Source organism: Saccostrea echinata, unplaced genomic scaffold (assembly GCF_033153115.1).
Source record: "Saccostrea echinata isolate AGI-Se365-2 ecotype Australia unplaced genomic scaffold, CSIRO_AGI_Sech_v1 ptg000019l, whole genome shotgun sequence".
In the NCBI taxonomy this organism is placed as follows: Eukaryota; Metazoa; Mollusca; class Bivalvia; order Ostreida; family Ostreidae; genus Saccostrea; species Saccostrea echinata.
Genome location: NW_026889768.1, coordinates 3,096,919 through 3,113,832, shown reverse-complemented (window position 1 = coordinate 3,113,832; position 16,914 = coordinate 3,096,919). Strand labels below are relative to the sequence as shown.

Sequence of the window (16,914 nt, the reverse complement as noted above, 5' to 3'; positions counted from 1 at the left end):
TTGTTTGTTTAAGGCATTAAGTTACTTGATGAATTTAACTAATAAGTTGATATATTTAATAATAAACTTTGAATTAATTTTTTGCCTAACTGAATTACTTTAAGTCCAGCTCTCTCTCTCTCTCTCTCAGCTGTCTCTATCTGAAGGCAACTGTGGATTGCTGATTGATAGTAGAATTTTTTTCTTTTATTTTAAACAAATACTGGACACTTTCAAAGTTCAGACTAAGTTACAGATAAAAATACACATGGGTTATAAGCAGCAAATTTAAACACTGACTGGGACCCTCTTCCAATCGATTCTTCTTAAACCTCGTAAGAAGTAAGTTAAAAAAAAAAAAGATAAGAGTGCAAGTTTTTATTTGTCTTTCTTTCTTTCTTTTTTTTTAATGACATATTAGTGTCAAGAATTATTATGAATAAGTTCAACTATGATTTAGTTTTGTAATTTTTTTTTTTGAAAATTATTCAACACTTATCACTCAAACAATGCAAGGTATTTACAAGATTGCGGACATAAGCACATAATTTACCAAGAGAACGAGGGGTTATTAAGGGATTCCCAGAAAACTAAGAATTTGTACAAATAGTTCTTCTCACAAAGTTGGAGATGAAATTCATTTCTTCGAGTGTCCAAAATATAATTTACTTAGACATAACATGTATGACAGTATACAACAACATTGTTTAAAAAAAATAATAACTTCTTGATAATATGAACAAATTAATGTACAATGCACCGTCCCGTTGTATCTTTTGCAATTTAGTGGAATATATTTATTCAGTATATATGAAATGTGTATATATATGTCTGTGTATACATGTACATATATCTCTGGCTTTTTGCATTATGGTACACGGTGGTAGTTGTTTAAAACTTGATAATGTATATTTTAAAATTTTACATGTTAGCAATTATCTCAACTTATGAACCATGTGTAAATTGATTAAGTATATTAAAATACTGATGTACATGTATACTACTATCACATTTGTTAATAATTATTATACTTATATGTACTGTATAATAATCAAGTACGTTTTATGCTCAAAAGGGTCCTATTTGGAATAATGTAGCGGGAGGTAACTCTTTCACTTAACCCGACAGGTGCAATGCGTATCTAATGAAGCGAGTCGACTCTGGCATATCGGTAAACAGACGCATATGATCGGCGTTCGAATGTAGTGGCGGTTTTATCATACAGGGTCCTCATAACAAACCATGCCCAATCGCAGAGAAGAACACGGAATTCAAAAGCAGCAAACAGTGACATCGCGGTGCCTGGCCATTGTCTTGAAATTTGAAAATGGAGACAGGTGCGAGAGTGATGTGAAGGAAGAGGGTTTTAGTGGAAGAGATATTTTAGACGATTTTAAGCTGCGGAATAAGAGTTGTTATTGGAATCCAGCTTTGTTGGAAAGTATAAACAGTTTGGAATATTTGGGATTTGTGTCTCCCTGTACATTACTAGTGGGAGGATCAGAACTTCACCTGGAGAACATCAGAACAGCCTGGGGGAGGCGAGTTTTAAATGACCCCTCGGATTTTAGTATTCAAAGCATAGGTGAGTCAGGTATTTCAGCAGACGGCAAAGTATTACTGGCTGATTTGGACAGATGGGTGAAAGTGAAAAAGAATGAATTGTTTATACAGTTACAAAATTTTAATTGATTTTTAATTGACTGGTTAGATATTGATACGTTTGGGACAGATGTTGCGTTGAAATTTTATTGGTCTCTTTCAAAGATTGTTTATTTTAAAGTCTAGTCGATTGTCGTGCAAGAATTCAAACAGCTTAATCTGCATGACGAGAAACTTGTAATATTTCCCCGATGTATGGTAAGAAGACTTTCGAATTTTGCATTAGACTGGTCACTGTAAATTACATGAATGTAGCTTCCAGCAATTTTAACGGAATGATTTATTACGGTACATAAGAAGAAAGACTCGGAAATAGTAATTAACACCTGAGCTGTCAATTTTATGATTTCTCGGATAATCGGGTAAAGTTTCAAGTTTTACGGGGATTAAATGTTTAGAGACAATTGAGAAAGGAGATTAAATAGATTCGATAGATAAGATTGTGTCATGATAGTAGTGTCGGAGTTGGCCAGGATTTGGTGGGATATCCTTTGTGTAGACTTTTTGCTCGTCTTGATTTTCTTTACTGATAAAGGTGTTTGAAAGTAAAGGGATTAAGATAGAATCAAATTATAGGATCTTACACAGAGAATATCTGTAATAAGCTAGTAATACCTGTCAGATACTAATAAATTATTTTTATCAAAAAACAGTGAATAATATTAACATCATTAATGTTTTTTAGTATATATGATGAACCCTGGATTAAAAATTGGCTTATTACCATGATTACACAATTTAAATGGACTTTTGCAGAAAAAAGGGGTGTATTTATTGGGGGTATTAAATTGGGTTTCATTAAAAAGGATAATAGCATACCGTTATATCATTAAAAGTTAGGAAAAAATGCATTTAATTTAATAAACTTGGTCCAGTGATATACTATGTACCTGATGTACACTTAACATCTTTTAGGAAATTTTGTATAGAAATTAATTTTAAAAACTAGCATTAATTTTAACCAAATAATTTTTAAAATGGGGTCTATATTTATATATTACAAAGTTTTACCTTTTACCATGTTCACTGTCTACATACAGGATATTTTTATTTAAGGACAGAGGATACGTTCCTCAATAATATATAATTTTTTCTTAGATTTTGTCATTGAAATATTGCTATTTTAGCATGTTTACTCGCAAAAAATTGAGGTACCTTACCAGGCATTTGTGCAAGATACTGGAGGATGTTGTTTCCTATAAAATCCTCTTGGGATAAAACTTAATTTGCCAATATCACATTTTTTAGGGTTTCAATTTTTTAAAGACAATTTGAAACAAGTTTAGTAATCAGAAGGTAATTAAAATTTGGAATATTTTTCATACAATACAAAGATATACAAAACATATTTGAGAAACGTATCGTCTGACCTTAACTGTCTCAAACAAAGGTCAATTAAAGCATTTGATGAGACCAAGCCAATAAGGAGACTCCAAGCTTAATAGAATGATTAACAAGATCAATTAATTACAAGCCATACAGATAATGAGGAGACTGCTTTAGTAGAATACATGTCTAGTTTGACATGTTTGTTTATTGTAAACAAATAGTTGTGGGATATTGTGCAGAGATTTGTAATGATTATTAGTTTGACATAAAAACAAGTGTTACTATGCCAGGTGCCAGAAAATTCAACACCCCGGGCCCTGAACACTTTAACACCTCATAGTTTTCTCTGTTTATAAAGGAATTGTTGGAAAATTGCTGGTCATTTATGAAGAAGTCAAAAAACTGTTAACTGGAATTTAGGAAACAATAGAATAAGGGAATGTTCTTTCAGGGTAGGTAAATAACATATTAATTTATTTGTTTAATTTTGACAGTTTGTTTTATGTAGAATAGATTCCAATGCTACTTTTTTCATGATGTGAATGTAAACTGTTATAAACTATTTTAATTATATGTCAAACACCTTGAAGACATATCAATTAAAATTAAAAATGAAAGAATTCTTTGGAAATTGCTTTAAATACCTGTTACTTTTAAGTTAGGGATTAGTACTAATTGCACAAGAAACCTTCAGTAGCTGGCTTAGTCAGTGAAATAGAAATTGATTTTCAATAACAATTAGGGGTTTTGCATCCTATTGTGTATAAGACAGAGTGATAGCTGTTAGTGACCTTTGATTGGGCCCCATGCTGACCCTTAATGAAGAGGGCCCCTTGGCCCCCTGATGGGAGGGAGAAAAGGGAAGTGGTGGAGTGGTCAGTTTCCTCTTGTATTGTGACACATTTCTATTTTACATACATTTCTATTATTTGTGAGTTTTCCTCTGCATATGTTATAAGCAGCTGTAGAAAAAAAGAAAACTTTGGTTGTTTGTTAACACCTCTGTGTTTTTCCTCCAAATATCAACATTTGACAAGGTGAGTTTGGTCAGAATCACTCCAATATTGGTTTAAGTCTTTGTATTGTTTTACTTAGATTAGTTTACGGTGTGTCAGATCACTCAAGCTTTGGAAATCCATCCTTTTTCAATGCAGCTTCAGGGGAACTTCAGGCGAAATTTTTTTGTTAATTGTTAAAATCTGATATTTATTGTTTTTTAAATTTTTTTTTTTCTCAATACATGTATTCTATTTATAGGGAAGTCATTTTTGATAGTAAGTTTATTATGTTACACATGTTTAATTCTTTTTTACTTTATTATTTTTTTTTTTGTAATATTTTAAAAAGAAAGTTGCAGATCATTATAAAAATCCCAAGAAAAGTCAGAAAACCCAGGACAGGAAGTTTTTTTTATTGAACTGTTCTTTAGAGTGATAATCAGTGAGAAAACAGTTTTTAAAGGACCTTTTCTTTTCATTCAAACCTAACGTGTACCTGTGAAGTAATATCACACTTACCTGATACAAGGTGACCCTGTTTGTTCAGAAATTATTTCTGTTCAAACAGTTTGGAGAAAATTAAGTCTAATGTGTTAGCTTTTGTAAATAAGAGAAATATTGTAAAAACAGATCTATTTGAATTCAAATCTAAACTTTTTCCTCTTTCCTGTGTACTTCATGACTCTACTGCTCTGCACTTTATGAGAGAGTTGACCAATGAATTAAACATTTCTGAGAGAGAGAGAGAGAATTTAGGTATCTGTATATTCAATATTAAGTGTAAATTGTTTCCTGAGATGTAAGGCTGCAGCCAACAGCTATAAGATAATGGACACAGCCAACCTATTGATTAGATCTATTGAAACCATAAATCTTGTAGATCAAAGAATTATCAGAGAATAGGCTATAAAAATAATCTTTATTCTGAGAAGGTGGAGGGGGAGTGATAAATATCTTCTGTAGCTGTGGTTATAACTCTAGCAGTAGTGTACAGTACGTAGCTCAGGGCCATGCATTAACAGAGACTTAACTTATTTAAAGGGGTTTAAGAGTGTCCAGTTTTAACAAAGGGTTTATTGTAGATCCGATCAGGGAGTAATTTATGAGTGGACATGATGTAGATCCTTGAGAAATGAGTGTGATGAATTCTGTAGATAATGGGATTAGGGGGGTGATACCACTTCAGTAAAGGACCAGATCCTCCTTTGTTATTCAAGGGCCCCTTTAAAGGAAACTTTATATTGATACCCTCTTTTTCTTTACCAGTTTCATATTTTCTGAAAATTAAATCATTTTAAGGTCACATTTCAAAAGTAAATCACTGATTCAATTGTTTAAGCTGTTGATTTTAGTTTTGCAAATGTCCATCTTGTACAAGATTTTGAATGGATCTATTATCAGTCGTCCGAACAAGGTCCCACTTGGACAATTTCAGCAAGTGCCTAATGAATCGGTGGGGTGTCATAACTGTTCATAATTCCTTCTGTTAGTACCCCCTAATTATGTCAGACCCAGATGTAGTTCATGTCAAGGCTCCCTTAACAGAATCCTGAGTGATGTGAAAACTGACCCTGTTACCACTAGGTGATGTAGTAACATCACATCCTCCACCTAATTAATAAAGCATTATAAAGGCCAGGGGATTTAGTATTGTAACCTCAACACCTTCACTTAGTGGAGAAAACCCCCAATAAACCCTCAGGGGTGTCCAACGCTTCTTAAAAAGGGGAGATAATTCACAGGTTTGTTGTGGGATTAAGTCAATTTTTTTTAGGTGTATAGGCTTATAACAGTAATTTTGTACATGACAGGTTAGCAAAACTGGTAAAAAAAAATACAGTTATCAGAGCAGAGGAACCAGGTATTAATAAACAAAAGTTTAAAGTCATTGAATGGAGTAAAGATAGGTATTTTACTTGTACATGTGAGGGTTTCTGCATGGTAATATTGACATTTAAAACAATTTATTTGATAGGAAACTGTTTTTCCAAGAGGACTGCTTGTTTCAAAATGATATATTAGAAAATTGTTGTCCAGTAAGTGTTTAAAGCTTGTAAAGATACACTGCTTTGTGAATTCCCAAGATGACATGTCACAAAGATGACAGTAAATGTATTTGTAAGGGGCTTCTTGTGAGATCCCCTGTTAAAACTTTTGATGTCATGTTTGGGTTGCTGGGATACGATTCTGTGTCACGCCATTGAGCCCCGGAGTGAACTCTCTGTCTGCCTTGTAGTTTTTCTTTTGACCATGCGACAACATAATACTTATGGCACATATCCTTGGAATAATTTTTCATTAAATATTCTAATTTACTTTCACTTTTGTTTTCACAGTAAATTGCTCTAGAGTATCACTAAAGTTAGTTTGCTTGTTCTTTAAAAAATCTTTTTTACTTATCATCTATAGCAGAGTGGAAAATAAATATAATTTAAGAGCTGATATTGGTTTCCGATTAACGAAAAACTTTCTAATAGGCATACACCTAAATTGACTTTACCGTGATTATGGTTCTATTAAGATAACTAAATAAACATGAGTTTGGTAAATGTAAAATCATTTCTGTTTGCCAACCATCAATATTCATATATCCTGACAGCTAAAAAGTGGCCATTGGCAGACATGCATCCGCAAGTTTAAAACAATTATAGGTCGTGACGTATTTCAGATATTGATAGGTCTACATACAAAGTACTTGGCAATCATTTATTGCAGAACATAAAACATTTGAAAGCATTCAGCATGCAACAGCAGTATTTGATTTGATGGCCATAAATTTTTAAATATCTGATTGTCTCGGCTGAATTTTTTTTTTTTTTTTTTTTGATACGAGATTGAATTTTATCAATGTTCCATAGATGTGATAAATGTATAGTCATTATATAGTGATCGAGGTATTGAGCATTTGTTTCTTGTCCAGAATATTTGGAAGTCATTGGATGTGAAATTTGATGGCTTCCCACTTAATTGGGTCAGAAAACCTGCTAAGTACTGCTATGTAAAAAGAAAAATATCAGGCCACTTTTGCATGTTTTGAGCATCAATTCTTTGTCAGTTTTCATAGCACAGTATACTTGAGCTTTTTAAAACTTTAAGTTATAATTAATATTTGGACATTTTACATGGATATTAATTCTGAAAAAGATGTAGCTTATTTAAGATGATGAAATTGTACAAAAAGAAAACTTTCATTATATCATTTTTTAAAAAGAGTCTAGAAAAAGATGGAGAGAGAGAGAGAGATTTTAAAAGAAACATGAAGGTAGAAGAAAATTAATAATACACATTTACATGTTACTTTTTAGGTGACGTTGACGGTATAAATATGGAGGTAATACCACAGACACAGTTTGTTCCCCTGTCCGAGATCCTGTGTATGGTCATTCTGGAGCTGAATAACAAACAGGTTGTAGCGACATTAGACACAATACAGGAAAGGCTGAATCAATGTTACAAAGGCATGCAGATCCCCTCGCCACCGCTGATCTATGACACGCTCGGTACACTCATCAGGGAAAGGAAAATTTTTCATACAGGTTTGTGTCCTTCTTAGATTTATTATTATTATAAGAATTTTCTTATAATTCCAGAATATTTATCATTTTTATTGAATTAACCTTCAGGAATATTGGATTTTTAAATAGTCAAATCAATGTAGCTAAGTCTTATAGACGGTCGTACCATTCCTTGCTGTATTGTTATATTAAGTATGACTTGAATGAAAAATATAGCATTAAGTTTCTAAAAATTTGAAAAATGATAGATCATCTATTTGAATTAACGCTTAAAGATACTCAAATATATATATATATATATATATATATATATATATATATATATATATATATATATATATAAAAAGATTCATATTCATCTTTCTATTGCAGGGACATTTTTAAAAGAATTTTTTTTTTTATTATTATGAGTTTTTGAAAGCTATTGAGAACATTATAGGTTCAGATTTCTTTAAATATTTATTACTAATACCAAAGTATTGAGGCTTTAAATGTGAGATAATTATAATGAAAAGACTCCCCAATTTATGTTTAGCTTTCCATGACATTGGATATGGATGCCTCAATGCAGACAATTTGTTCCTGAGTTTTCTCATTTGTTGTATGTGCATTATGTAACTAAACACCTCAGCAAGATATTATTTAAGAACTTTTTAAACAGTCAAACAACCCCTTTTAGAGAGTTGTAAAGAGGTTTAATGAAGAATTTAGGTCTTATCAGACAAAAATCTTTGTTCAAGTGCAGAGTATATGCCTTCATCCTTTTTGAAAACTAAACCAGCTTTGTCTGGTGGTGGGTAGGAAAACAAACAGGGAAAAGGTAGCTTACAAGGGTACCAGGGTGGAATATAACAAAGATAAGTTGCTATGTGTACAGACCCCTGAAACAATCAAGAAAAAGCGAACAAAATCTCTTGTTATGTAAACATTGAACCATGTAGAACTTGTCTGGTTAGTTATATGTGAAGAGGGAAGTTTTCTGTTAGACTCTGAAGACTGCCATTATAAGTCACTAAATCTGATTCTGACTTGTGGTCCATTGTAATTCATAGTAGTGAAAATTTAGGGTCAATCAGTAAATATTTGTACATACATAAATCTAGTATAATAACTATGATTTGTTTCCATGGGTAGGTCATATGAAAAGGAAAGAAAAACATAAAACCATATCTTAGTTACTTCTTTACTGTTAATGGATAGAACTAGTTTTGTCCAAGACCAATTAAGGAAGAAATGTAAACTTTGTGTCCTTTGGCGTAATCTAATAGACCCACCATCTCTATTACTGGTCAACAGTCCTGTGGGCAGCTAAATGACTGTCCACTAATTTGTAAAGTACCACAGACAAATTGAGACAATTATCACCGAACATGTTCACACTTGGTTTTATGATAGTGCTAAAATCGGTGTTACAGGACATTCCGGGGTTGCCCAGGGACAGAATTAATTAGAATTGTACATCATAACAGGGGGGATAGAGAGCTTATTATGGTCGAATTAGAGAAAGCCATGATTAATGTCCCACACCTGTCATATCACCTTCAATAACTCCATTTATTTCACTTTTTCTTATCAGGTGAAATCTGTGTTGATAATTTTGACAAGACCTACTTTAGAATTTCATGTAATTTTATTCCATGTAAGGATATTTGCATATGTTCTTGTGACGAGACAATTCATGGTCCTGTATACTTTGGTACAATTTGAGGCAGCAGATACCATTTACAATGAGAATATATCCTGTATTTCCTTTTGACGCACATAACGTTTCATGTTGCTTCTGAGTTAGATGACATATTGTCAATAAGCAATACCTTATCACCATGTATTACGCTATAAAAGAAATTGGTCAACGTGACTCAAAAATTGATGTTCACATGCATACATGTACTTTACGAAACAAAAATTGTCCATACCCAATCCACCTCACTGCAGAATAAAAATTTATTCCAGTTCGTCAATGTGATCCAAACCAGACGCTGTAAATCAGCTTGGAGATTTTATGACTGTGATTTTAAATTTTATTGTTGTGCTATTGTTTGGGCATCCAAGCTATAACGCCATCATGTCCATATAGGTTGGTGTGCAGAATGCCTCTGTGCAAATTGTCTATTTTCTAAAATCTAATTTGAAACTTAGACAATTAATTGCTGTCATAAAATTGAGGTCCCTTTTTTCTGGGTAAACTTGTAGATTCAGATCCCTGAAAATATAGTGACTGGTCTGATATGAAGCGTAAAATTTCAATAAACCTTTTCTGAACATAAGCTCAGGAAACTAGGATTAGAAACCTAAATTTTTAATTTACCACCCTGAGGGTTAATACTCTGTTGTAGCCAATGTCAAAGGGGAAAAAAAAAATCTTATCACAGAAGTTTAAAGATCTAATTGAAAAATCATCTGTCAACTTTTAGGGTGCAAAGATTTTATGGTTATTTTCTTCTCAGGAATACTCACAAAGCCCCATTCTAGCAGATTTCTATTGATTTCACCTTGAGTAACACAAATTCATTGATCTTTAATTCACTTATTCAGAGAAGGTGAACAAATTACAGGCTGCACTACTTTTGTATTTGCAAAGAAAAAATTGTTATCAATGATTTGTAATTGAAACATTGAATTATTTCTGAAATTTGGTTTATCACCATTATCATTTTAACGATCAAGATCTCAAAAAGTGAATCATATATTCTATAGTCATTACTTCTAAATTGAATTGACAGCACACAAGAAAAGATTCTAAAGAAACCTCAAGGATCAAGCCTTAAGTTTGAGTACTTGTATCTTGTAAAATCAATCAAAGAATTAATATCTAAAATAACTCAACATTCAGGTTTTGGCTTGTCTTGATGCCATACATTCCTTGAATAAATAAGTTGTCAAAAATGTCATCATTTACTTATTAAACAAATCCAGTTTCTGATAAATATCACCTTAATATAGCCAAGGGACATATATGTTATTAAGTGTCAATTTAATTTTTTTAATCTTTTGGATCTTACAGGAAGTGGATATTTTGTTGTGACATCAGACACTTACAGAATGCCTGAGGACCCGACTAAAACGATTCCTCTGTCATGGCTTCATTACAATCCTAATTATATCCCAGTGCTGAACTCCAGTGCCAAAGGACTAACCCGAACCATCTCATGCCAAGTGACATTGGCCAACGAACCTCGCAAAAAACAGTCCGAGAAAAGCTCTGATCCAGATGATAAAATTGTGGAAATGAGACACAATCTGGAAAGGGAGACATTAGAAAGACAGAATCAACCACTGGCTGACAAACCAAGACTTGGTCGCAGTCTTAGTGCCAGGAGACAGCGAGAGAAGGGACCAGTTAAAAATGACGATCTGCGAGACTTCAAGAGGAGTTTATCAGTCAGACGACAAGATGAGAAAGAAAAGAAACACACACAAGAGGAAAGGAAATCTGCGGAGGACATTGCTATTACTAAGAACAGCTCAAAGAAAAACAAAGATAAAGGTATGTAATGAAGTTAAGTGACATTGTGTTTTACTGAAGAAATTTATTTTCTAGCAGTTAATTATCGTTTGTCTGGTTTTATTGGATAACTGTTTAACCAATTTTCTTTATAATGTTATTAAAGCTAGAGCCAAATTATTGAAGTTTGAAAGGAATATTTTTATCATGTTTATGTTGTTGGGATAAGTTTGTCGCTAATACATGTATTTTGAATTGGAAAAATGAAATATATGAGGTGATTGAGTAAAAACTGAATAAAACTTGTCTGTACAGTAAGAAATAATATACCTGTATTCACTCTTAAATACCCTGTGTATTGAAAAAAAAAAAAGAATTAAAAAATTCACCTAGTGTAATACCATTCAAGATGATATTAGAGTAAATGTTTTCTTATGGATAAGAAACCTAATCTTTTTGTTATTGAAAAAATCATCATTTCCTTTGAGTTAGATAACATCAAAGTATAATTTAAGTCTTTAGACTTAAGTTTGAATTATCGATTTAAAAGTCTCTAAGTTTTGTGAGTATTATGTAAAAAGCTAATAGGATTTGTACAAATTTTCTGTCTGATTCAGTGTTAACTGTTAAAGCCAGGTATTGTATTTGCAGAATGTGTCTCAATTAACTCAACCAGTTCAGATTATGTGACATTATCTGTAATGAGTAGTTCATTAATCCCACTCAAGTTACCGACAATAGCTTCATTTTCATACATGTATATATATTATAATAGATTTCAAATAAAGGGAGCTAGTAACTTAGCTCTAAATTATCATGTGAAATCTGAAATGAAAAATTTACTCTGTAACCTTTTCAAGGCTAATAATTTCTTGTTGTTGAATGTTTTAGGAGAGAAGAAGTCCTTGTTAGCAAAGCTTTTTGGGAGAAAGAAGAAAAAGACTGATACTCCAAAAGAACAACCAAAGAAAGTGGAGTATGCCACATTCTCTGACCAGTTTCCACCTCCAGAGTGGGGATGGTATCAAGACCAAGTGGAAAAACAGCAGCGGATACACAAGTGGATGCAGCAAGTTCCACATCATCCACACGTCCACCACCAGCACTACGACCGTGTCCATCCTATCCACCAAGGTCATCCACATCATTCGGATTATCACTCAGTGAGATTTGGACATGGACCAATCAGAAATGATGTTATATATGGAAGACATGTCCCACAGCATGAAAATCACTATCATGTGCCACCAAGGATGAAACTAAGAAACAACCCTCCACCTCCACTGGATGATGATTATGAGGAAATCCAGGATGTGGATGCTAACAGTAGATTCAGATCCACCCTACCAGCACATCATCATCATCCACAGGAAGTTGAACATCACAGGAGAATGTCTGAAGGTCGACATACAATGAGGAGAAAAGAGAAATCCAAAAGAATGTCCTTGGATAGGAGAGTGGATAGAGACTATGAAAATGTTCCAATGTGTTCAAACTATCCCTCCCCAGCATTTCCCTATCACACAGAAAGTAGCCATAATATGCACCACAACAGCCATCCAGTCACACACCCTCTCTACAGCTCAACTCCGCGAGTACCTGGAATGTGGCAGCAAGCTCATGAATCATATTACCCACAAGTCAATGCAGAGGAAGTCCATCAACATCAGTGTACCACTCAAAAATCCAAAAAGAAATCTCACCGCAGACATGGCCAGTCAAATCACAGACAGATGGAAGAGCATTACAGACTGCCTGCAAAGAACACGTCAATTTCTATTTCTCACGACAGCGGAGTGAATCTGATTGGCCTCCAGACAGTGCATTATAAACCTTCGCAGGACACCCATCACAGAAGAAGAGTTCACGACGACATGTCCATCCGAAATAACCTTAGGAATGACCCTTATGGAGACTTGGATGAGGACCTTCCTAATTCCAGTGGTCAAGTTGTGTATGAAGTTGAAATTAACAAACGTCCGGAGCCAAGGACCAGAGAAAATGAATATGTTACCATGGAGACAGACTCCAAAAAAGACAATGAGAAGAAGAGAAACAGCTGTAACTCTGACAGTGCATTAACTTTCAGTGAACAGAGCTGTGACACAGTCATAAAAAAGGAAGATAAAGACGTAGAGGACATTACAAAGGAGACTTTAGAGGTCGTTTTGGGGGATAGTGGCTTCAGCTCACCCCGAGTCTGTGATGAAAGCTCCCCAGAAATGGAAAAGCAGAAGATCAAAAGCAAAGTGAAAGAACTTGAAAAGGGAAGTCACTCAGACCTCTGTGATAAAAATGTCTACCAAAAATCTGATGACAGTTCTCCTGAAATGCGTGAAAGTCGCTCAAGTGACAAGGAAAATAGAATTAACATGATAAACAATTTAAAACAAGTTCAAGGTGACTATGGGGTGCTTACTCATGTCAACCCAGTCAGTGGCAGAATCCCCCTTTACCCTCAAAACACAATAATCCAACCAGTTCAGAGGAAATTCAGCTTTGAGGATGATTATGGATTCTTGTAGGGAGATAACTCATATAGGGATGTGCAATAGATGTATTAAACATTTCACAAATATCTCAGTCTGCATGAGCATTTATAAGATCAAATTTAAGTTTTTATAGTGCTATTTATGTAAATAGTGTGTTTGTAATTTTATTTGTAAAAATAGCAGTGATTTATTTCCAGATATCTTTTATCAGTTTTGCTGCATAATAAAACATAAAAATATCTTTGATCTCTCTTTTAAATGGTCATTAGAAGAAATATATTCAAATGAACAAACTGTAGTTAAACAGGGAAACACAAAATATGCAGTCGCTTTGGGTGATATATAGTTGTTCTACAAGGACCATTTAGAAGCACATTAAATTGAGTTTGTTTATTGATTGAATTGAATTATTCAAATACGACCTTGGTCTGATTTGTTTCCATCATAAAGTTCATTGATGTGGTATTGAAGGGTGTATTTTATACCCGAATAAACATAAACATACTTTTATAACAATCTGAATATGAATAGGATCGGGCATAAATCTATAAAATAAGATTGATACCTGTGGATCTTTCAGTTGACTGATTTAGAAGCTGTATTGGACCCTAGTTTTCAACATTGCAACGACTAGACAGTAATGTTAACATGTAAAATTAATAACAAGTGAACAGCTGATCAAGGTTTTGGAGCATTTGTCAAAGTCCATATCTTTCATGATCTTTTTTAAGTTAAAGAATCTACCATTTTTATCTTTAAATAAAAATATTAGCAGGCAAGTGCCATTTTTACGTCTAAAAAAGAAGCTAACTGCAGAACTGTAGCTCCCTAGTTGAGAAAATTCGGACAAACAACCAAAGAGCTACAATTATGCAGTAGAAAGAAGAAACAATCCAATAATGTTTTGTAAGATCATGTGTTTGATTTGTATGCAAGAGAAACATGACCTAAATATAGCTAGGACATTATTTAATTTTACCTCAGTAATAAGTGGAATAGATATATGCATACATATATACATTTAATATAAAACAAATCTTTCTATTGCATCCACTCTGCAATTACAGTTATATTGGAACAACGGGAGGAGGGGCAGAAAATGAAGTTTATAGCGTGTACTTTCACATACCAATAGTCTTTATAGAGTGTGTTGAGGAGGAATGACTCGTGGTTAACTTGACCATTGATGAATCAAAGTCTTGACTGCAGAAATTTGTTAATTAAGATACAGTTTCAAATTTAATAGATATTTGACCTCATGACCATTACCTTGGAGTCTGATTTACTTTTGAAAGACTTTAAACTTGGCCATGACTTCTTAACGGTCTTTGATAGGGCTTTCATATTTCACATGTATTCCATGTGACAAGGCCTTTCTTTGAGTACTAACATTTTTGACTTCTTGACCTTGGAATTTGACCTTGAATTTTTTTTTTCATCTTCTGGTCCCCCCACCCAACCCCATCTCCTTTCTTCCCCAGCAAAATAGGATTTCGAGTTTGGCAGTTCATTTATGTGTCCAGGCTTCCCAGTCGCAGACACTGGGAGTTATTGTTACTATGTAGTATGTGCATATATTCCTCTATTTTGAATGTACTGTTAACTTTCTGTGCTTGTATCCTCCATTAGAGAACTGTCTTCAGTTTAATAAATTCCTGTTTATAGAAAAATCTCATTTAACAAATGAGTAAAGGGTCATTCTCTCTGAAAGCATAATAATTTGGTTCAGGGGAGAAACTGCTGAAAAAAACATTCTGGCCCAGAAAAGGCTGAAAAATAAAAACTGGCTAAAGTTTCATGCACTCAAGGCAAGAATTTATCAATTAATATTCAGACATAACTGTAATGATGTAGAGTAGAATCAAGTTAATACGGTAGTTCAAATCATGAACTCAAAGATAGAACAGAGCCACAAGAGGTAGGCCCTAGCATATAGTTATACATTGAAAAATCAAGAAAATTGGATTCACACCAAATAAACACACAATAACTCCAATATGTAGATTCAAGTTTGGTCAAATCAAGGTACCCAGGGATATACAAGGAATATGAAAGAACTAAAACCTTCAAAAATGTTCATCTCAAGTACAGCCTGAACATTGTTATACAAGCATCCCTTTGTATTGAAGGTGCAGTTCAAAATCTATTCACTGCTATTGGGAATGATCTGGCCACAATGGGGGGGGGGGGGGGGGGGTAAAAGCTGAATATGAAGTCAAACATCTTCAGACAGAATTACAAAACTATTTATTAAAACTGCAAAACGGTTTAAAATACATCTAAAATCTTAAAGATTTTAATGATCAGTGTAACCATTTCTATCTTTTACGACCCTCCTTCCTCCTTTATTCTCTACACTTTCTTATTCCTTGTAGTTCAAATTTATTTATGTACATTTGTTTGTACATGAAGTGTATTTATTGTTCATTTACTTTGTAGAGGATAATCTAGGTTGTAAAAACTTGTGTCTGATCCAATATTGATTATGTATCAATAAACTTCGAACACTGATATCTCAAATACCAAGTATATGTCGAAGTGATTTGAAACTACAGTTGAACTTTGGTATTTCGAACACAGAGTGAGACATCTAGAATCCCATGGATATGTCTAAGTGATTGAGAAGTCCTGACCACGTATTTCTTAAGTATTTTACCCTGGATATCTCAAACCCTTGGATATCTCAAATTTTTTCTTGGTCCCATAGAGTTCGAGATAACAAGGTTTGACTGATATCTCCTGTTTTTTTCTCGGTCCCATGGAATTCGAGATAACGAGGTTTGACTGTAATTATGTAAATCCCAAAATATATTTTAGAATTCCCCATTCCAGTAACTGACCTTGGATTTGGCCACAATGGAAGTTTCAAATTGATTTTTTACATAAGCAAAATAAATAGAGGATATTCAATATCTTGTAGTTGGATATGGAATTTATTTCACGAGTGGGACAGGACTTTTTTATATTTTCACGAGTGCGAAGCACGAGTGAAAATATAAAAAAAATTCCTGTCTCATGAGTGAAATAACTTCCATATTCATCTACAAAACATTGAATTTTCTGTTTATTACATTTTCATTGATTTTATTTTTGCCTCTGTCTTTTCTTAACGCTGTGTCATAGGCTGTGACGTCATAGTTGAGCAGTTGAGACGTCATAGCTTAGCAGTTGTGAGATTGAAAACATATTTGGGAAGAAATTGGCAGTTTGAGTCTCATTTAAGATGGTTTAATTACTTTCTCAATCTTATTACAGGCCAGAAATTATATTTTACTTACTTTGATATCCTATCACTGTGACAGAATATCACTTTGGTATCCTTTCACACTGTGAGAGAATATCACTTTTATTCAATAAATAAATCACAGTATTTCACTGTTGAAAATGTAATAAAAGATAAAATCCTTCAATATTTTCCTTCATGTATAGGGAAGATAGCTTAATCAACAGACAGAAATGAGAGAGGTTATCTACTTAAATGAAGTACTGTAGAG

The 16,914-nt window shown here is 33.4% G+C and overlaps 1 protein-coding gene across 1 annotated transcript; it reads left to right on the top strand.

Annotated features, from left to right (window-relative positions):
• Positions 1 to 1,080: 1,080 nt before the first annotated feature.
• LOC133189577 (uncharacterized) lies at positions 1,081 to 13,666 on the top strand. The gene is made up of 4 exons (XM_061324951.1): positions 1,081 to 1,564; positions 7,274 to 7,504; positions 10,488 to 10,970; positions 11,820 to 13,666. The coding sequence occupies exons 1-4, from the start codon at positions 1,222 to 1,224 to the stop codon at positions 13,451 to 13,453; spliced, it is 2,691 nt and encodes an 896-aa protein (XP_061180935.1). The 5' UTR covers positions 1,081 to 1,221; the 3' UTR covers positions 13,454 to 13,666.
• Positions 13,667 to 16,914: the final 3,248 nt, after the last annotated feature.